At 38.5% G+C, this 15,120-nt stretch overlaps 1 protein-coding gene across 1 annotated transcript in view; it reads right to left on the reverse strand.

Moving 5' to 3' along the window:
* Nucleotides 1–15,120, reverse strand: part of STK39 (serine threonine kinase 39) — a 267,743-nt gene that overhangs the window by 61,541 nt on the left and 191,082 nt on the right. The window contains exon 17 of the mRNA XM_012650804.1: nt 1,227–1,238. Within this exon, the coding sequence (XP_012506258.1) occupies nt 1,227–1,238 (12 nt within the window). The remainder of the gene's footprint in view (nt 1–1,226; nt 1,239–15,120) is intronic.

Raw genomic sequence — 15,120 nt, forward strand, 5'->3', positions numbered from 1 at the left:
TTCATTTCTCCTCCTTTGCCCTGTGGGACAGTAAATGGTGGTGACAGCCAACTCTAAGACCTGTGTGTTACACCTCCATAAGAATTCTCATCATCCATTTCTCTAAAACTTCACTGCTACTGACCAAGGTTAGGTCACCGTCATCTGCCACAGAGGAGGACAAATGATTTAATGAACAGAGAATATTTCACACACACACATACACACACACACACACATATATATACAAGTATACACTGCTATTGCTAAAGCTAAGGATATACAGCAGAAGGAAGAAGGGTCATAAAAGATGAGGGAGCTGGTGTTCAGGGTATAATAATCCTTGGCAGATGAATGTCTAGGTCTGGAAGAAAACTGTTGTACTTAATGAGACATGAAAAAAATGAGGCAATATAAGGATAAGTTGAAAGAACCTACAACATAGGGCCAGAAGCAAAAGAATCAGGCAGAGAAAGAAACAGCTCCTCGTGGCCAAGGCGATGGCTGCTCTGAAGCAGTGTTCGTGCTCATCTCTGGGCCTTCCTAGAGCAGGGTCCGTAAGTCAGTTAACTAGCCCAGATTGGTCATCTGAGACCAATTTTCAGGTCAGCCACTTACCAGCAATGACATTCCGTAAGCCACTTCACCTCTCTACCATTCAGTTTCTCCTGCAGTAAAAAGGGGAAATAATGCTTTCCTCACAGATCAAATGAGCTGTTTGAGAAACCGTCTGAACTCCCTGGCACTGCTATAAGCTATTATTAGGTCTTAGATTTTGAGGTCCACAGAAACAGGTGGGAAAAAGTCATAGTTCCAGTCCCTAAAGAGTTCGCAATCTTCCCAGAGAATGACAGCTGCCACATGCAAACTTCAGGGGAAAACCCAATGTTAATAAATGCTTAGAAAATACTAGTAGCAAAGGAAATATTAGACTAATTCAGAGAAAGGCGTATTTCCCTCTCTTGGCTCTCACTATGATCCATCCTTCACACTCCTGTCAAATTAATCTTCTCGTGAAGTAAAGATCCAATCATAGAATCATATAATTTTACAACTGAAAGGGGCCTTAGAGGTCACCTACTCCATTTTCCTCATTCCTTGGGTGAAAAAAAACTGAAGCCAAAGAGATTGAGTGGCTTGCCTGTGATTACACAGCTAGTTAATTCACTCAATACTCCATAAATTGTTATCGATCACCTAATAGGTGTCAGGCCTATGCTAGGAGCCACTAATGGCACAAATGACACCCACACCTGGGACTCAGGAATTCTAGACCTCTGCACTTTATTCTAGATTGGTGGTTCTCAAGCTGTAGCCAGGGTGAGAGGAGGCTTGATCCCTAGAAGGAAAGCAACCCAATTATATCCCTGCAGCCATTTAAGAATTAATACATGCAATGAGAGAGGTTACAGATGGGAAGGTGTTCCATATGATTGATGGGGTGGCAGAAATTAAAACGTTTGTATTCAGCACTGAAGTAAATGACAGAATGGCAGAATGGTACTATTTTAAAAAATCTGGATGGTAGGTACATGTGTATTCATTTTATTACTCTTTGCACTTTCCTGTGGGTTGAAATGTTTTTCATAATTTTTTAAAGTATTATATGCTAGAGAAAAAAAAGAATCAACCACATCTGTTCAGATAGGAGGATGGGGAAGGTGGGGAGGAGGGAACAGCTGTGCTCTCTACCTGTGACTCTGAAGGTTGAGAGCCACTGCTGTAACTATCAGCATTGTGCCCCAAAGCCCTGCCTGAAATCAAAGCCCCCCTAGATGTATCGATCTCCATCTACCATGTGCCATATGCTCCAGGGGGGTGAGAATCATAACTGAATCCCCTATCTGCCCCTCCCCCCTCAACCCTTGCCCATGCATGTGACTTGCTGCAAAAGTCTCTTGGGTCAATGAATCTTCTAAAAAGTGCAAATTCCTTTCAGCATTGTACATCCACACACCCAGAAATATGCACTTGGCCTGGAAAATGTAAGTTGGTAGAATCCAGAATTCTAGTCTACATAAAGCCACGCAGCATCACATAGTCCAAGATCACTGTCAAAAAGATCAGAAAGTCACATTGTTCTCTTTAACAAAAAAAATGAGAAGTGACTGTCACACACATATGTACACACACACACGCGCGTACAGTTCTCCACAAAGAAGGTATACTGACATATCTTAAAGAATTTGGCCTCACACACTGGTTGTCTGCAACTAGAAAGAACCTCGGGCTTGTGGCTCTGATGATTCCACCAGTTGTCTATGTAGCAGCCTGAAGAACCCCTTAAGATCTGCAGCCTGCAGGGAGCGAACAGTCTGGCTGCATACGATTTGACACAGCTGACAGCTAGCTACCTTAGAGGTGTACGTGCAGAGCCTTGCATACAGACATCTCTGATGCTCAGTACAGTGCTGACACTTATGAATAAGTCACTTGCAAAAATATAGAAATAATAGCCTTTCCTAGCTACAAAAAATGCTTTTCATCTGGAATTGATCCAAACTAAGTTAAAGCGTTTTTCTTTGACAAAAGCCACTGCAAAATCTCCATGCCTGCTAGGTGAAGGGCACGGCCGTTTCCTCTCCTCCACCCTCCCCACTCTCCAACCTAAACATAGTTGATTCTGTTTTTCTTTAGTACATAATACTTTCAAAAATTATGAAAAACTTTTCAACATAAAGTAAAAATATTAATTAAAGGAATAAACATGTACCTGCTATCCAGAATTTTTAAAATGTAATATTTTATATTAATATTTACTTCAGAGCTGAATACAAAAAATTTTAATAATGTTTCACCTACACAGCACAAAATCAATTGTGTGATATCCCAGCTGTGTCACTGGGCAGATTATTGTCTAAGGGCTCTGCTTCCTGTCAAGGTTATGGAACTATATTGTCACACGTAGCGAGCAGTCCTTTTCAGCATTTCGAATGTCCAGTGAATGTATCTACTGAACTTATTTTTATCTATGGGGTAAAAGGGAAATAGAGTGATCACATGAAAACCAGATTCACGTGTATGGCTGACAGGAGAAGAAACATGACAGTCTGGTTAAAGTGCACACTTTTTTGTAGCAGGAAAAAAATATTAAGCATGCTTATTAGGTAGAGGTCTTTGTATATGACTATTTTCTGAAATCAACTGAGATCAGAATAGGACTAACCTTCATTAACATTATTTGTGCCTGAAACTTCAGTTTATTGCATTTTACTGCAGAGAACTGATAGACTCAATGTGTCCATGATGAATTTCTCTCTTCAACGCAGGAGGTTCCCAAGCCAACATACTGTCCTATCTAATAGAAACGTAAGGGCACCTCTAAGACATAGATTTAGTATATAACCATTTGGGATCTAGACATCATGTCATGTCATGGTGGATGTGTTCATACAGACTGATGTGTATGGGGAGGTGAGTGGAGCTGCATACATCTGCAACATTCCAGAATGAGTAAATTTCTAAGATGAGATAGAAGTTTATTTTTTTAAGGCACAAACCATCACAAACTGTAATTATTAGGGACAATTATCATCTTCTTTGCCAACTATTTATTAGGTTTATTTGATTCTTGCAAAAACGATGTTCAATCATTTCAAAATTAAACCAAATATATACTGAACATTTAGTTATTGAAAATAACAAATTAATTAGAGAGAACACAGAAACAGCTATAACCACATACTTGTGATGTCAGTTACTCCAACTGAACACTGGATTTAGCTTCATTTGCTTGCAGCTAAGGCAGAAAAGGGAAACCATTGCATAGTTCAGTTCTTACTTTATCAAAAAAGAAACATGCGAGGCAGATTTTGTTTTCCTTGACATTAATTTCAAGGAGAAATTTTTTATGGAAGCCCCTTCATAAGGGACACTGAGTAATGCCTTCAATTCTATGTTGTAAAAGACAGAAACTTTTTTCATATAAATGTCTTCAACAATATGGTGCGAAAGACGGACATTTTTTCTCCCAGGTGCTGAAGGCAGAATATTAAATCTTAACCTGAGTGACGGCATTTCTGCTGGGAGCTGAAATAACACAGCCACTGTGCATTGTTTCCTGATGATTTACCTCAATGGACGGAGCTCAAAGAATCTGGAGAAATGGATGGCCTATACACACTTCTTCCTGAAGCCCCCGAAGTATTCTGTCAAGTGCTACAAAGGGCGATTTCGTGGCTGCATTCTCCAAAGAGTATTTGAAGGGATCTGAAAATCTATGTATTGATTAAACATAGATCTTTCACTTTAGCTACTACACCATCTGTGGGAGCAGAGGTAACACTCTGCCATGAACATGTAGGAGACTGACTTATGCCCTCCCCTGGGGAGCCAGCGACTAATGAGTCAGTGAGGTGGGTTGCAGGGTGTAGAAACTTCCAAAGGAAGCTCTGTGTCTGGCCGAGAACTTGGACACATGCTCAGCTGAATCCCCAAACTTTGTTGTTTCAGAATAGAGATAATTTTTTGCTTAAAAGTTTTAAAGCATGTGTACTACTTATCAAGTGAATTAGCCATAAGAGAACTTTAGGATAGCCGCAACAATATAAAGTGAGCAGACAACAATAAATTCTTTAAACTTTAGTCAGGCAATCCCAGAAATAGAAAGCAGTGTGCCTTATTTTAATTTTCCTATTCCTGTAATTTTACTATTAATTTATATGTATAATTAAATCCAGGGAAAGCTATATTAAATATTAGCAAATTAAAAGGGAAAATGATCTATTTCAACTAGTTTTAAAATATCCACCCAACAAAGGAGAAAACTATAAAGGACTAATTAATAAGTGTTAATACCAATGTCCTCCAGGTTAGAAATGTAAGCAGAATCCTCCCTGGCTTTTCCACAGGTGGTACTGTGAGACCATTACATTTAGTGATGAATGAGATTGAGCTAGTAGTTCCCCTTTTGATTCATTTCAGATAAATGGCCCATAAGTAAATGTGCTTACAGTCCAATAGGGATGATCTTTGGGCAAAGCCACTATAAATTCTCAAGTTGGACCTTTCCGAAATTACTTCAGCAAATGGTTATTTACAAAATATACAGTTGCACAGAAAATAACCTTGTTACCTGGCATTTGCCAGGTTGCTGATGTACATCAGAAGGAAACATACGTATGTGAGAGCACATCAGGTCATACTCATCAGGAGGCTGGATTAGGACAGGACTTTTATTCAGAATAATGTCAAAACAAAATTTTTTTAAAAATCCAAAAATTCTGTCAAGGAAAAAAAAAATGCAACTGCTTGCTTTTGAGGCTTGGGGTTATGTGATTCTCCAACGACTGACATTCAAGGGATGAAAAGGCCCGACTCCTCTGGTCTGTCCCAGAGAAGAGCAGTGTGGCCGCCTGCCCATGGAGGACTTGGAAAGCTCCCAGGAGTGTAACAAATCCCAGAAGGGCAAAGCTATGAGAAGGAGTCTGATTTGCACGACAGGATTTAAAGAAAGGACAAATATCTGACACTGTTTCCAGATAAGTTTTTAAAAAATCTATTTTCGTGTTAATCTGCAGATACCCACAAGTGAGAGAAGGGGAATCTGAAACTCAGTATTGTGTGCTTCCCACAGATGCCCCTTCGCACACACTGCCGCTGATTGGCTGCACAACTCTTCCTATCACTACAAAGCAGTCCTGAAAGGCGGTTGCCGTGTGACGCCTTGTCCCTCTCATTTGTTATGGGCTGATATGTGCCCCCTCCCCCAACCCAGATGCATATGTTGAAGTCCTAACAGCCAGAACCTCAGGAGGTGACTGTACTGGGGATAGGGTCTTTAATGAGGAAATTAAGGCTTAATGAGGCCATTGGGGTGGGCCCTAATCCAATATGACTGGTGTCCTTAAAAGAAGAGATTAGGACACAGATGTGGCTACACAGAGGAAAGACCAGGTGAGGACAGCAAGGAGGTGGCCTTCTACAAGCCGCAGAGAGAGACTTCAGGAGAAACCAAACATGCTGACACCTTCGTCTTGGACTTCTAGGCTCCAGAACTGTGAACAAATAAATTCCTGTTGTTCAATCCACCCAGTCTGTGGTACTTTGCTAAGGCAGCCCAAGCAAGCTAATAAACCATTTGACTTTGACAAATCTTTAAAAGTCCACATTTGTCCCTTTGGTAAAAACTAAATTTGTTCTCAGCTTCTGGAGCACTAATTTATGACACTCAGTATTACAGTGCTTTGGGAAGAAACCATCCCTTCAACCATTCCAAATAAAGCAAATAAAATGATGTAAATCATTTGGCATAGATATCAGCCATTCTAATTGGAAATTTCGAAGTACCTGAAGTTTGCCGAAAGTGGACAAGCCCTTGGCCTTATTCAGGAAGCTCAGTCTTCAGTCATGCAATGTCACCCCCACCACGAAGGGTGTATCTGAGGATAAGACTTAAAAACAGACAAGTGTAGTATGTAATCTTATTCCAGTTGCTCAAAACAATTGTTTGCCTGTGTTTAAACACATGCCATGTGACTGCCATAAATAGTGAAACTGATTTTCCTATATGAGTCGTAGAATCCATATTTTAGAGCCATAACTCACATTTTGATGATTTTAAAGAACATGTTCGAGAATATTTAACAAGCAACTCCTATGGGTGTAACTGCACCACAAAGTGAAGGAATGAACAAGACTGTGAGGATAATAAAAAACGTATACCCAACAACTTCCTTCATGATGTTTTTTTCAGTGACTGACCTTTATTGATTAGGCTATTGATCTCTGACAAGTTTTACGACTAAGTACTTGGCTGTCTCAACCTCTTGACTTAAATAAAAATTTAATAAAGGAGGTCAGGCTGGATAAAGAAGAGTTCTCACTCCACAGAAATATTTATGCAGTGCATCCTGCAAACAACTTGCTGTTTGCCTCTTTGCAGTAAATTGATAGATATATTTTTCAGAAAGGCGGTACAAAAAATGTGTCCCTAGTGGGGGAAAGGGGCTCCAAATGGAAAGTCAAGAGGGCCCTTTCCCCAATGGTTAACATAACAGGAGAGCTTTCCTCTGTAAGTTTGAGGCAAAATGAAATAACCATTTATTCTCTGTCAACTTTAAGAGAATTACTACTATTTGATTTTTAAAAAAAGGCAAGTTGCTGAATGTCCACCAGAAAAATAAAGGGATAGTAAAGGTGGACAATTATGAGTCTTCTAAATAAATACACAGAATTCAAAAGATGGGTCAGAGGAGCGAGGATGTTACGTAGCATCTCTCCCCAAAGTGCCTTGCGCAGGGCCTGGTGCCTGAGTCCGTTCTCAATAAATAGTCATGACGTTGAATTGAGTCAAGGGATACAAGGGTCCTCTTACCTGCTGTGTGACATATTAAATGTAAGCACACAAATTCCTAGGTATGGAAATGACCAACCCTAAATAAATACACAAATAACAACAACAACAACAACAAAAATAAAGGAGTTTCTGGGCTGAGGGCATTTAAGTTGCTTCACAGGTCAGAGCTGTGATCAATAGAGTAGACGTCACACATTAGAAATGAATTGGGGAAAGGTAAACAGGTCTGTTACACTGAAGAGGTTTCTGGCCAAGAAGCTGACCTCATGAGCAGCGAGCCCACAGTCAACACTTGGGATGGCGGGCTCAACCCAGACAAGGCTCACAGCACACAAAGCTGGGGACCCGAGTAACCTTGGTATTGTGTACCAAGGCTCTGTGTGGCTGAAAAAGCTTCATATCTATGGTCTAAAACGCTGCTGCTGATCCTCCTGTGCACAGAGCTTCAGGCTGTTCTAATATGTACAGTACGCTTGTTTGACGTGAATATAGAAGACAAGGGAGCTTAACTCCTTTTAACAGCCTCTTTTCTGCCTCCTTTCCTATCCTATCCTCAAAATCTTTGAGTTGGTTCTACAGGGAGTCAAGGGAGAACAAAAAATACTTTGTTGCTCAGGTCTACTCAGCCTGTCTTAGCTTGGTTTCAAAAGACAATATTCTTGAGTTTAAATACGGATTATAACACTGACTAGCTATGAGACCGCAGGGCAATCGACTTAACTTTACAAGTCTTAGTATCTTCATCTGTAAAATAGCAGGGACAGTAACTACTCATGGCATAACTGAGAGCATCAGATGAGAGAAGGCACTATCTGTGCCCGGCAAATAGCAGGCATTCAGTTAGTATCAGTGAAATAACTTCAACAATAATAAATGTGATCTTTAGCTGTTGAGTTCTGCATGTCAGATCTTAGCCCCTGCTCCAAGATGTTTTCTTTCTCATCCCTGCACCCAATCCTAGCAAAAGTGTAGGTGTCGAATCCTCCACTGAGTCCTGAAGTAGCTTCTAATCATAAACTCAACGTGTATGTTAATGATTTCAAGGAGGCACAGATCTCTACATATCCTCGAGCGTCCTAGTATTACCTGAGTAAACAGGCCCTGAGCATTTGGAGGTGACACTCTCTAGCTGACAGTTTAAACGAAACAAAGAGGATGGTCACTGGGACTGCTTTGGAAACCTTGACAATGGTCAGCAAGTGAGACAAGCCCATGAGACTCTAAGAGTCCTCGTGATAATCCATCCCACACTTCTTTCCCTTACAAATAAATTTAAATACTTGGCTTCGTTTGGTCAAATCAAAGCTCTAGTTTATGCAAAGTTAGAAGGTACGGCAGAAGACATGCCTCAGGTGTGTAATCCTGTCTGCCGGCATTTCCGGCGACTTTCTTCCTTTACACCAGAAGACAGTGTACACGTGGCACTGATGCTATATACCCTCCACCGCCCAGGGCCTCTCTGGACTCGGGAGTACCTTCAAGGAACAGTGCTCCAAACTCACTGTGCTATTTAATTGTGATTCTCATCATCACTGTTATTATGGATCTGCCACTCTGAAATGCTCTCAGCTACCAGTGACAGCACAGAGCATTACAAAGACGACATTTTCAAGTTTTATATTCTGAACATTAAAAATCGGTTTGGCTCACCAAATGAGCAGCGGGTGCCATGCTAATTATATAACTTCTTACAACACTAATAGGATCTCCCACTGAGCCAACTGGAAGGAAAAAAAAATACAATGCTCATTTTTATCTGCATCTCAGCATACTGACCTCCTTCAGCCTGTTGATGTGGACATTAATAAAACATTTTAAAATGACCTGAAAAGGCTTTTTACAAAGCAGAGCCTGGACCTGGCTGCCGAACAGCTGTGCAATTAAAAGACCTGGAGCTGCTATCAAAGTTGGCTGTTGATGCTTCAAGTTTGGCCTGGGAACGTCCTGTATTCAGAATGGTTGTTCATGCTTTTGACTGGTTACAAATGAAAAAAGATCTCTGCGCGTGAGGAGTTTCAAAAGATGGAAATAAGGATGCCTGTAATGGTGGTCTTGCTTTGCTTAGGACACAAAAGACAATTCAACTTCAGTACCTGACATGGGATCACGAGCATGCTTTCTTACAAGCTCCCTTCAATCTTAGAATAACAATTAAAAATAAAAATGTCACTACTATTTCGATTCTAAAATAGCCTAAAGGATAGTTCTTAAAAGCAAATCAAAGAGGAGAGTTTGATCCTTTCTTATCTTTTCCTTCCGTTTATCTAATAAAAATAAGTTAAAAATGTGCACCAAATATAATTCTTTAAACTTCAACAAAATGTATAACAGGATATTTAATTAAGTAGACATGATCCAGTCTATCTAGGAAGTAAGACAGATGTTATACTGATGGGTGAGTTAAAAACGAGGTATGCAGAGAAACCATTCAGCTAAGATACATATAGGACAAATACTTAGCACAAGGCAATGTGCTAGACTCTGGAAGAGAGAACATACAGAAATGAAGTAATGTGCAGACTGTGCTCAATAAGTTTATGACCAAGCAGGGAATTTAGAGCTGGAAAGAAACTTCCTAGGTGAGCAACCTCAGGTGCATCAAAAGTGTCTGATACATTGTCCTAAGAGAGTTCTCATCTCAGATGTTGTGACCACGAATGCCTTTTTCTTTACCTACGAAATTTCTACCCCATCCCACACTGCCACTCCCCTTCCTTCTCCACCATCCTTTCCTCAAATACACATATTTTAAGAGTGAGGTATCAACTGTGTCCCATGCTGGCTATGTCTCATATTACCCTGGACCATTTCCTTATTTAAAAAATGACTCTTGATTTAATCATTCCACAATATTTACTTATATCATAACATCACATTGTGCCTTTAACATACACAATTACTATTAGGTCATTAAATATGAAATGTCCGATTTTGACTCAAAAGTGTAGTTTATTATATCTCTAACAAGAAGCAGTATAATTAATCAAAGTGTGTACCTAAACTGTCGACATAGTTTTGCCATCTTATTGATAGCTTGTTCATGCCAGCAGGGAAGAAGCCTGGAGAGTGAGGGGTGATGAAATCATGAAAGGCATTTTCCACAACTTGTTGAGAATTCAGTATTTTTCCTTGCAAGAAGTGGTCCAAAGCCTGGAAGAAGTGGTAGTCAGTTGGTGCAAGGTCTGGTGAATATGGAGGATGACAGAGAGTTTCCAAGCCCAGCTTCTGTAGTTTAAGCAGTGTTGTTTGTGTGACATGTGGTTGAGCGGAGCATTGTCTTGCAAGAGGATTGGCCTGTCTCTATTGACCAGTCTCAGTTGCTTAATCACAAGCATCCTCATCATTTCGTCCAATTGGTTGCAGGAGACATCCGCTGTAATCCTTTGACCAGGTTTCATGAAGCTATAGTGGAGAATACCAGTGCTGGACCATCAAACAGACACCATTAGCTTTTTTATGATGGATATTTGGTTTGGGACTGTGTTTCAGCACTTCATCTTTATACAACCATTGTGTTGAAGGGTTGCAATTGTCAAAAAGAACCCATTTTTCATCACACATAACAATATGGTGTAGAAATGGTTTGCCTTCATGTCGTGACAGCGAAGAAAGGCAAGCTTTGAGACAATTTCTCTTCTGAGGCTTGTTTAATTCATGCAGAACCCATCTATCCAGCTTCTTTAAATTGCTAATTTGTTTCAAATGGTCCAATATTGTTGGAATAGTAACGTCAAACCTTGCTGCTAATTCACACGTAGGTTGAGATGGATTCGCTTCCAATATAGCTTTCAGCTCATCATTATACACCTTGGTCTCAAGTCGTTCATGTGGCTCATTTGCAAGATTAAAATCACCGGAATGGAACTTCTCAAACTATCGACATACTGTGTGTTCATTAGCCACATCCTTCCCAAACACTTTGTTGATATTTTGAGCTGTCTGCACTGCACTGGTTCCACGATGGAACTCATATTCGAAAATAACATGAATTTTTGACTTATCCATGGTTTCACAAAAATTGCTCTTAAAAAAAATTTCAAAGATAATCATAAGCCAAATCACACATTTGAAAGAATGAGGATGTAACTTCACAATAAAAATAAAACAAGAAGTGTTAAAGTAAAATGTCAGAGATATCAACTGTCAAACTTAGTACTTAAAGAAATAGGACATTTCATACTAAAAATCCTAATATTTGACAAGTAAAAATAAAAAATGAGATAATGTGAAGTGTTTAAAAAATAAAAACTTTATTTCTATTTGTAAAATAAGTTCTTAATTTTAGATTGTATCCTTGCTAAAATTGAGATTTAATTCCAGAGTAGTGTTATTGATTGTTAAGGATAGATTAATTCTTTTAATATGTCCTGCTTATACTATGATGCAAGCAGTAACAGAACCAAGATCATTCCCAGCCTTCACATTTCTAAAGTTAACTGACAAATAAATGCTTAGCACAGAGAAAATTCAAGTCTATTAAATTAGGGGGAAAATGAGGAATTTCATTGTTGCTGTGCAGAATTCTTACATTAGACAGACAAGGTCAGGTTTATCAAAGAACAATTCGCAATGAAATATTTTTCTGTCAGATTAGCACAAATCAACATGGCTACATTGTCAATACCAAAACCTCAGTACTGTGAGGCCATACAGGAAAAGGACTAGCTGCCTTGGTCGAAAGATGACAAAGCTGGTGAAGAAGGCTAATGGAGTGGGTTACCCACCCTCACTCATTCTAGTAATTTTTAATCTTTAGGAGGTTATACTACAAGACTGTATCAGAGTCAGAAACATGTCACCACGTGCCTTTGGAGGAAAACAGTTGCCACATATTACTGGTTTGTTCCTGGCATCAAGCAACCCTAATTTATCTTCATTCTGACCCTAGGGATGAGAAAACACTAGTGGTCCAACAGTTGTTGAAGCTCTCTCTAAAAATGGGATTACAATTCGTGGGTGGGAACAAAAATGTTTACCCATATAAGTAAACAAGAGGTTTAGGAGTAGAGATTTTACAGGGAGAAAGAGATGTAGAGCTTCAGACTGATCTGGGTATCTCTGGCTGGTTGAGCATCACAGGAGCAGTATTCACTGTATTCCCAGAAGTCAAGGACTGAGCTCAGACACCTGCTTCTGCTTTCTACAAGTCCGTAAGGAAACCCAGCAACAGGACACCTCCTGCTCAGTGGCAGAGCAAGGGTGTGGGGAAGAATATGCTCACAGTGTTTTCAGGGAGAGTTTAGGAAAGGAGAAGAGACTGCTATAAAGATGCTGTTCCTCTGCATCTCATTATCAAAGGGATAATTTGAGAGTACTCAAAAGAGGAAATAATGATCACTGGACTTCAGTAGGTAATCACTAAGAACAAATAAGTTCAGAATAATCTAATTTGTTTCTCTGCTATTATAACAACATTTTCATTTCAAGGGAAAGCCTTAGGCTTGCTTTGTTAAGGATAATACACATTTTGGACATGGCATGAATTCTTATAGAGCAATAATAGAAATATCAATTTCTTTTTATATAGGGGAGAGTTATTTTACTGAGCTTGGAAACTCTATAAGGACTCTAAAAGGTCTCTTCTCCATGCCCTCTCTCACTTTGTCCACCTGGATATTTAGAGATTTGGCTCAGCAAAAATGCAAACTACACAATTCAATCACTACTTTCTAATCTACTAAATTAAATTTCCAAAGATTACAAAATAATAATAGGAAACACAAAATGCTGGCCAAGGATACATTCCATTTGACCTTCCTTCACTGCTATCCAGAATATAAACTTATACTACCTTTTGGGAGAGTTGTTTGACAACATGTTTGCAAAATTTTAAAAGAGGTATACCCCAATTCTACATCAATGAATCTACCATACGAAATAAATTAGAAATTTGACAGTTTTCTGTATAAGGCTAGTTTTTATAGCATTTTTTATAGTAGCAAAAATCTGGAACCAAATTAAATGTCCAGTGATAGGAAGATAGTTAAATCAACTGCAGTGAAACATCCACAAGATGCAATATTATACAGCTATTAAAATTTTGTTTATAAAAGATTTTTAATGACATGAAAAAATGGTTACAATGTAATCCTGAGTATAAAAAGCAGGGTACAAAACCGTACATGCAGTCTAATTGGAAGAATAAAAAATATATGCAGAGTAAAAGAAATAGAAGGAAAGATACCAAAGTGTTAGTTGTGCTTATTCCTTAGTGATGGTCCTATGGGTAATCATTTGCTTCTTTATAACTTGCTGTATTTTCCAAATTTCCTCTAATGAACATGTATTACTTTTATAATGAGCGGGAAAAGTTCCTTTAATAAGGTCCACTAAGATTTGAAAGAGAAGCTGTGCTACAATGACTATCATTTGAGTAAGAGACTTAAAAGAAAAGGCAGAGAATTGAGCTAAAACTTAAAATAAAAGCGACACTATGTAAGTGTGTTTGGTCAGTTATTAAAAACAAACAGCGAAATAAGGAATCCTCAGGTGAGGATTAGTTGAGAATCTGAAACATTCAGAGAAAATTACCAACAGTCAGACAGACCAGGATACGAAGCCACGGCTACAGCTGCAAACACGCAGGCAAGCATGGAGAAAGGGTTTGGGAGAAAGACACCGAAATGTTAACAGACGTATTGCTTAGGTGGGAGACCATCTCTGAGTTTATTCTTTATATCCCTTCCCCCACACACAAAAAAGCATTACTTTTATTATGACAATCAAATTTATTAGAAATCAAATGGGACTAGCCTAAGTATCTGAAAGAAAAAGAATAAATATTGACTTTTGCCTTCATCATGCACAAAGAGCTAAATATAAAGGCAAAAATTATTTTTAAAAAACTTCTAAAAGAAAATATAGGAAAAAAATAGAAAATCTTTGCAGCCTTGAGATAGGTAAAAATTTCTCCAATAGTATACAAAAAGTATAAATCATAAAAAATAAATTAAAATTTATCAACATTTAAAACTTCTGTTCTCCAAAGGATACCATCAAGAAACCAAAATACCAGCCACAGAATGAGAGAAAATATTCATAATCCTATATCTGACTTATATCCAGAATGTATAGAGAATTCCTATAACTCAGTAATAAGAAGATAATCCAATAAAATATTGACAAAAGATTTGAACAGAAGATATACAAATAGCTAATAAACACATGAGAAAATGTTCAGTGTCACTGATCAGGGAAATGAAAATTAAAACCATAATGAGATACCACCAAGTACCTATCGGAACGGCTGAAATTAAAAAGACTGACCATACCAAGTATTGACAAGGATGCAAAGGAACTACATTTCTCACACACTGTTGGCAGGACTGTAAAACAGAAAATCCACTTTGCAAAACTGTTTGGCAGTTTCTTAAAAATTTAAACACACACCTAATATTTGACCCAGCCATTCCACAGTTAGAAATTTTCCCAGAAGAAATCAAAATATAGTCCACATAAAGACTGTACATGAATATTCACAGCACCATTATTCATAATAGTAAAAAACTAGGAAAAAAACCAAATAACCATCAATAGGTGAATGAATAAACAAAACATAGCATATCCATATAATATTACTCATTAATAAAAAGAAATGAACAATTTATACGTGCAACACCATGGATAAATCTTAAAATAATTAAGCTGAGACACAAATGAGTACATATAAAATTCAAACTGATCTGTAGTTTGAAAAAAGCAGATTAGTGGTTGCCTTTGGGATGGACTACAAAAGGGATACAAGGAAACTTTTCAGGGTGAAGGAAATGTCCTATATCTTGATGACTGCAATCAGGCTGTGTATATCTGTCAAAATTCATTAAATGAACTGTACTAAGTAGATG

Source organism: Propithecus coquereli, unplaced genomic scaffold, assembly GCF_000956105.1.
Source record: "Propithecus coquereli isolate 6110/MARCELLA unplaced genomic scaffold, Pcoq_1.0 Scaffold34, whole genome shotgun sequence".
Lineage (NCBI taxonomy): Eukaryota > Metazoa > Chordata > Mammalia > Primates > Indriidae > Propithecus > Propithecus coquereli.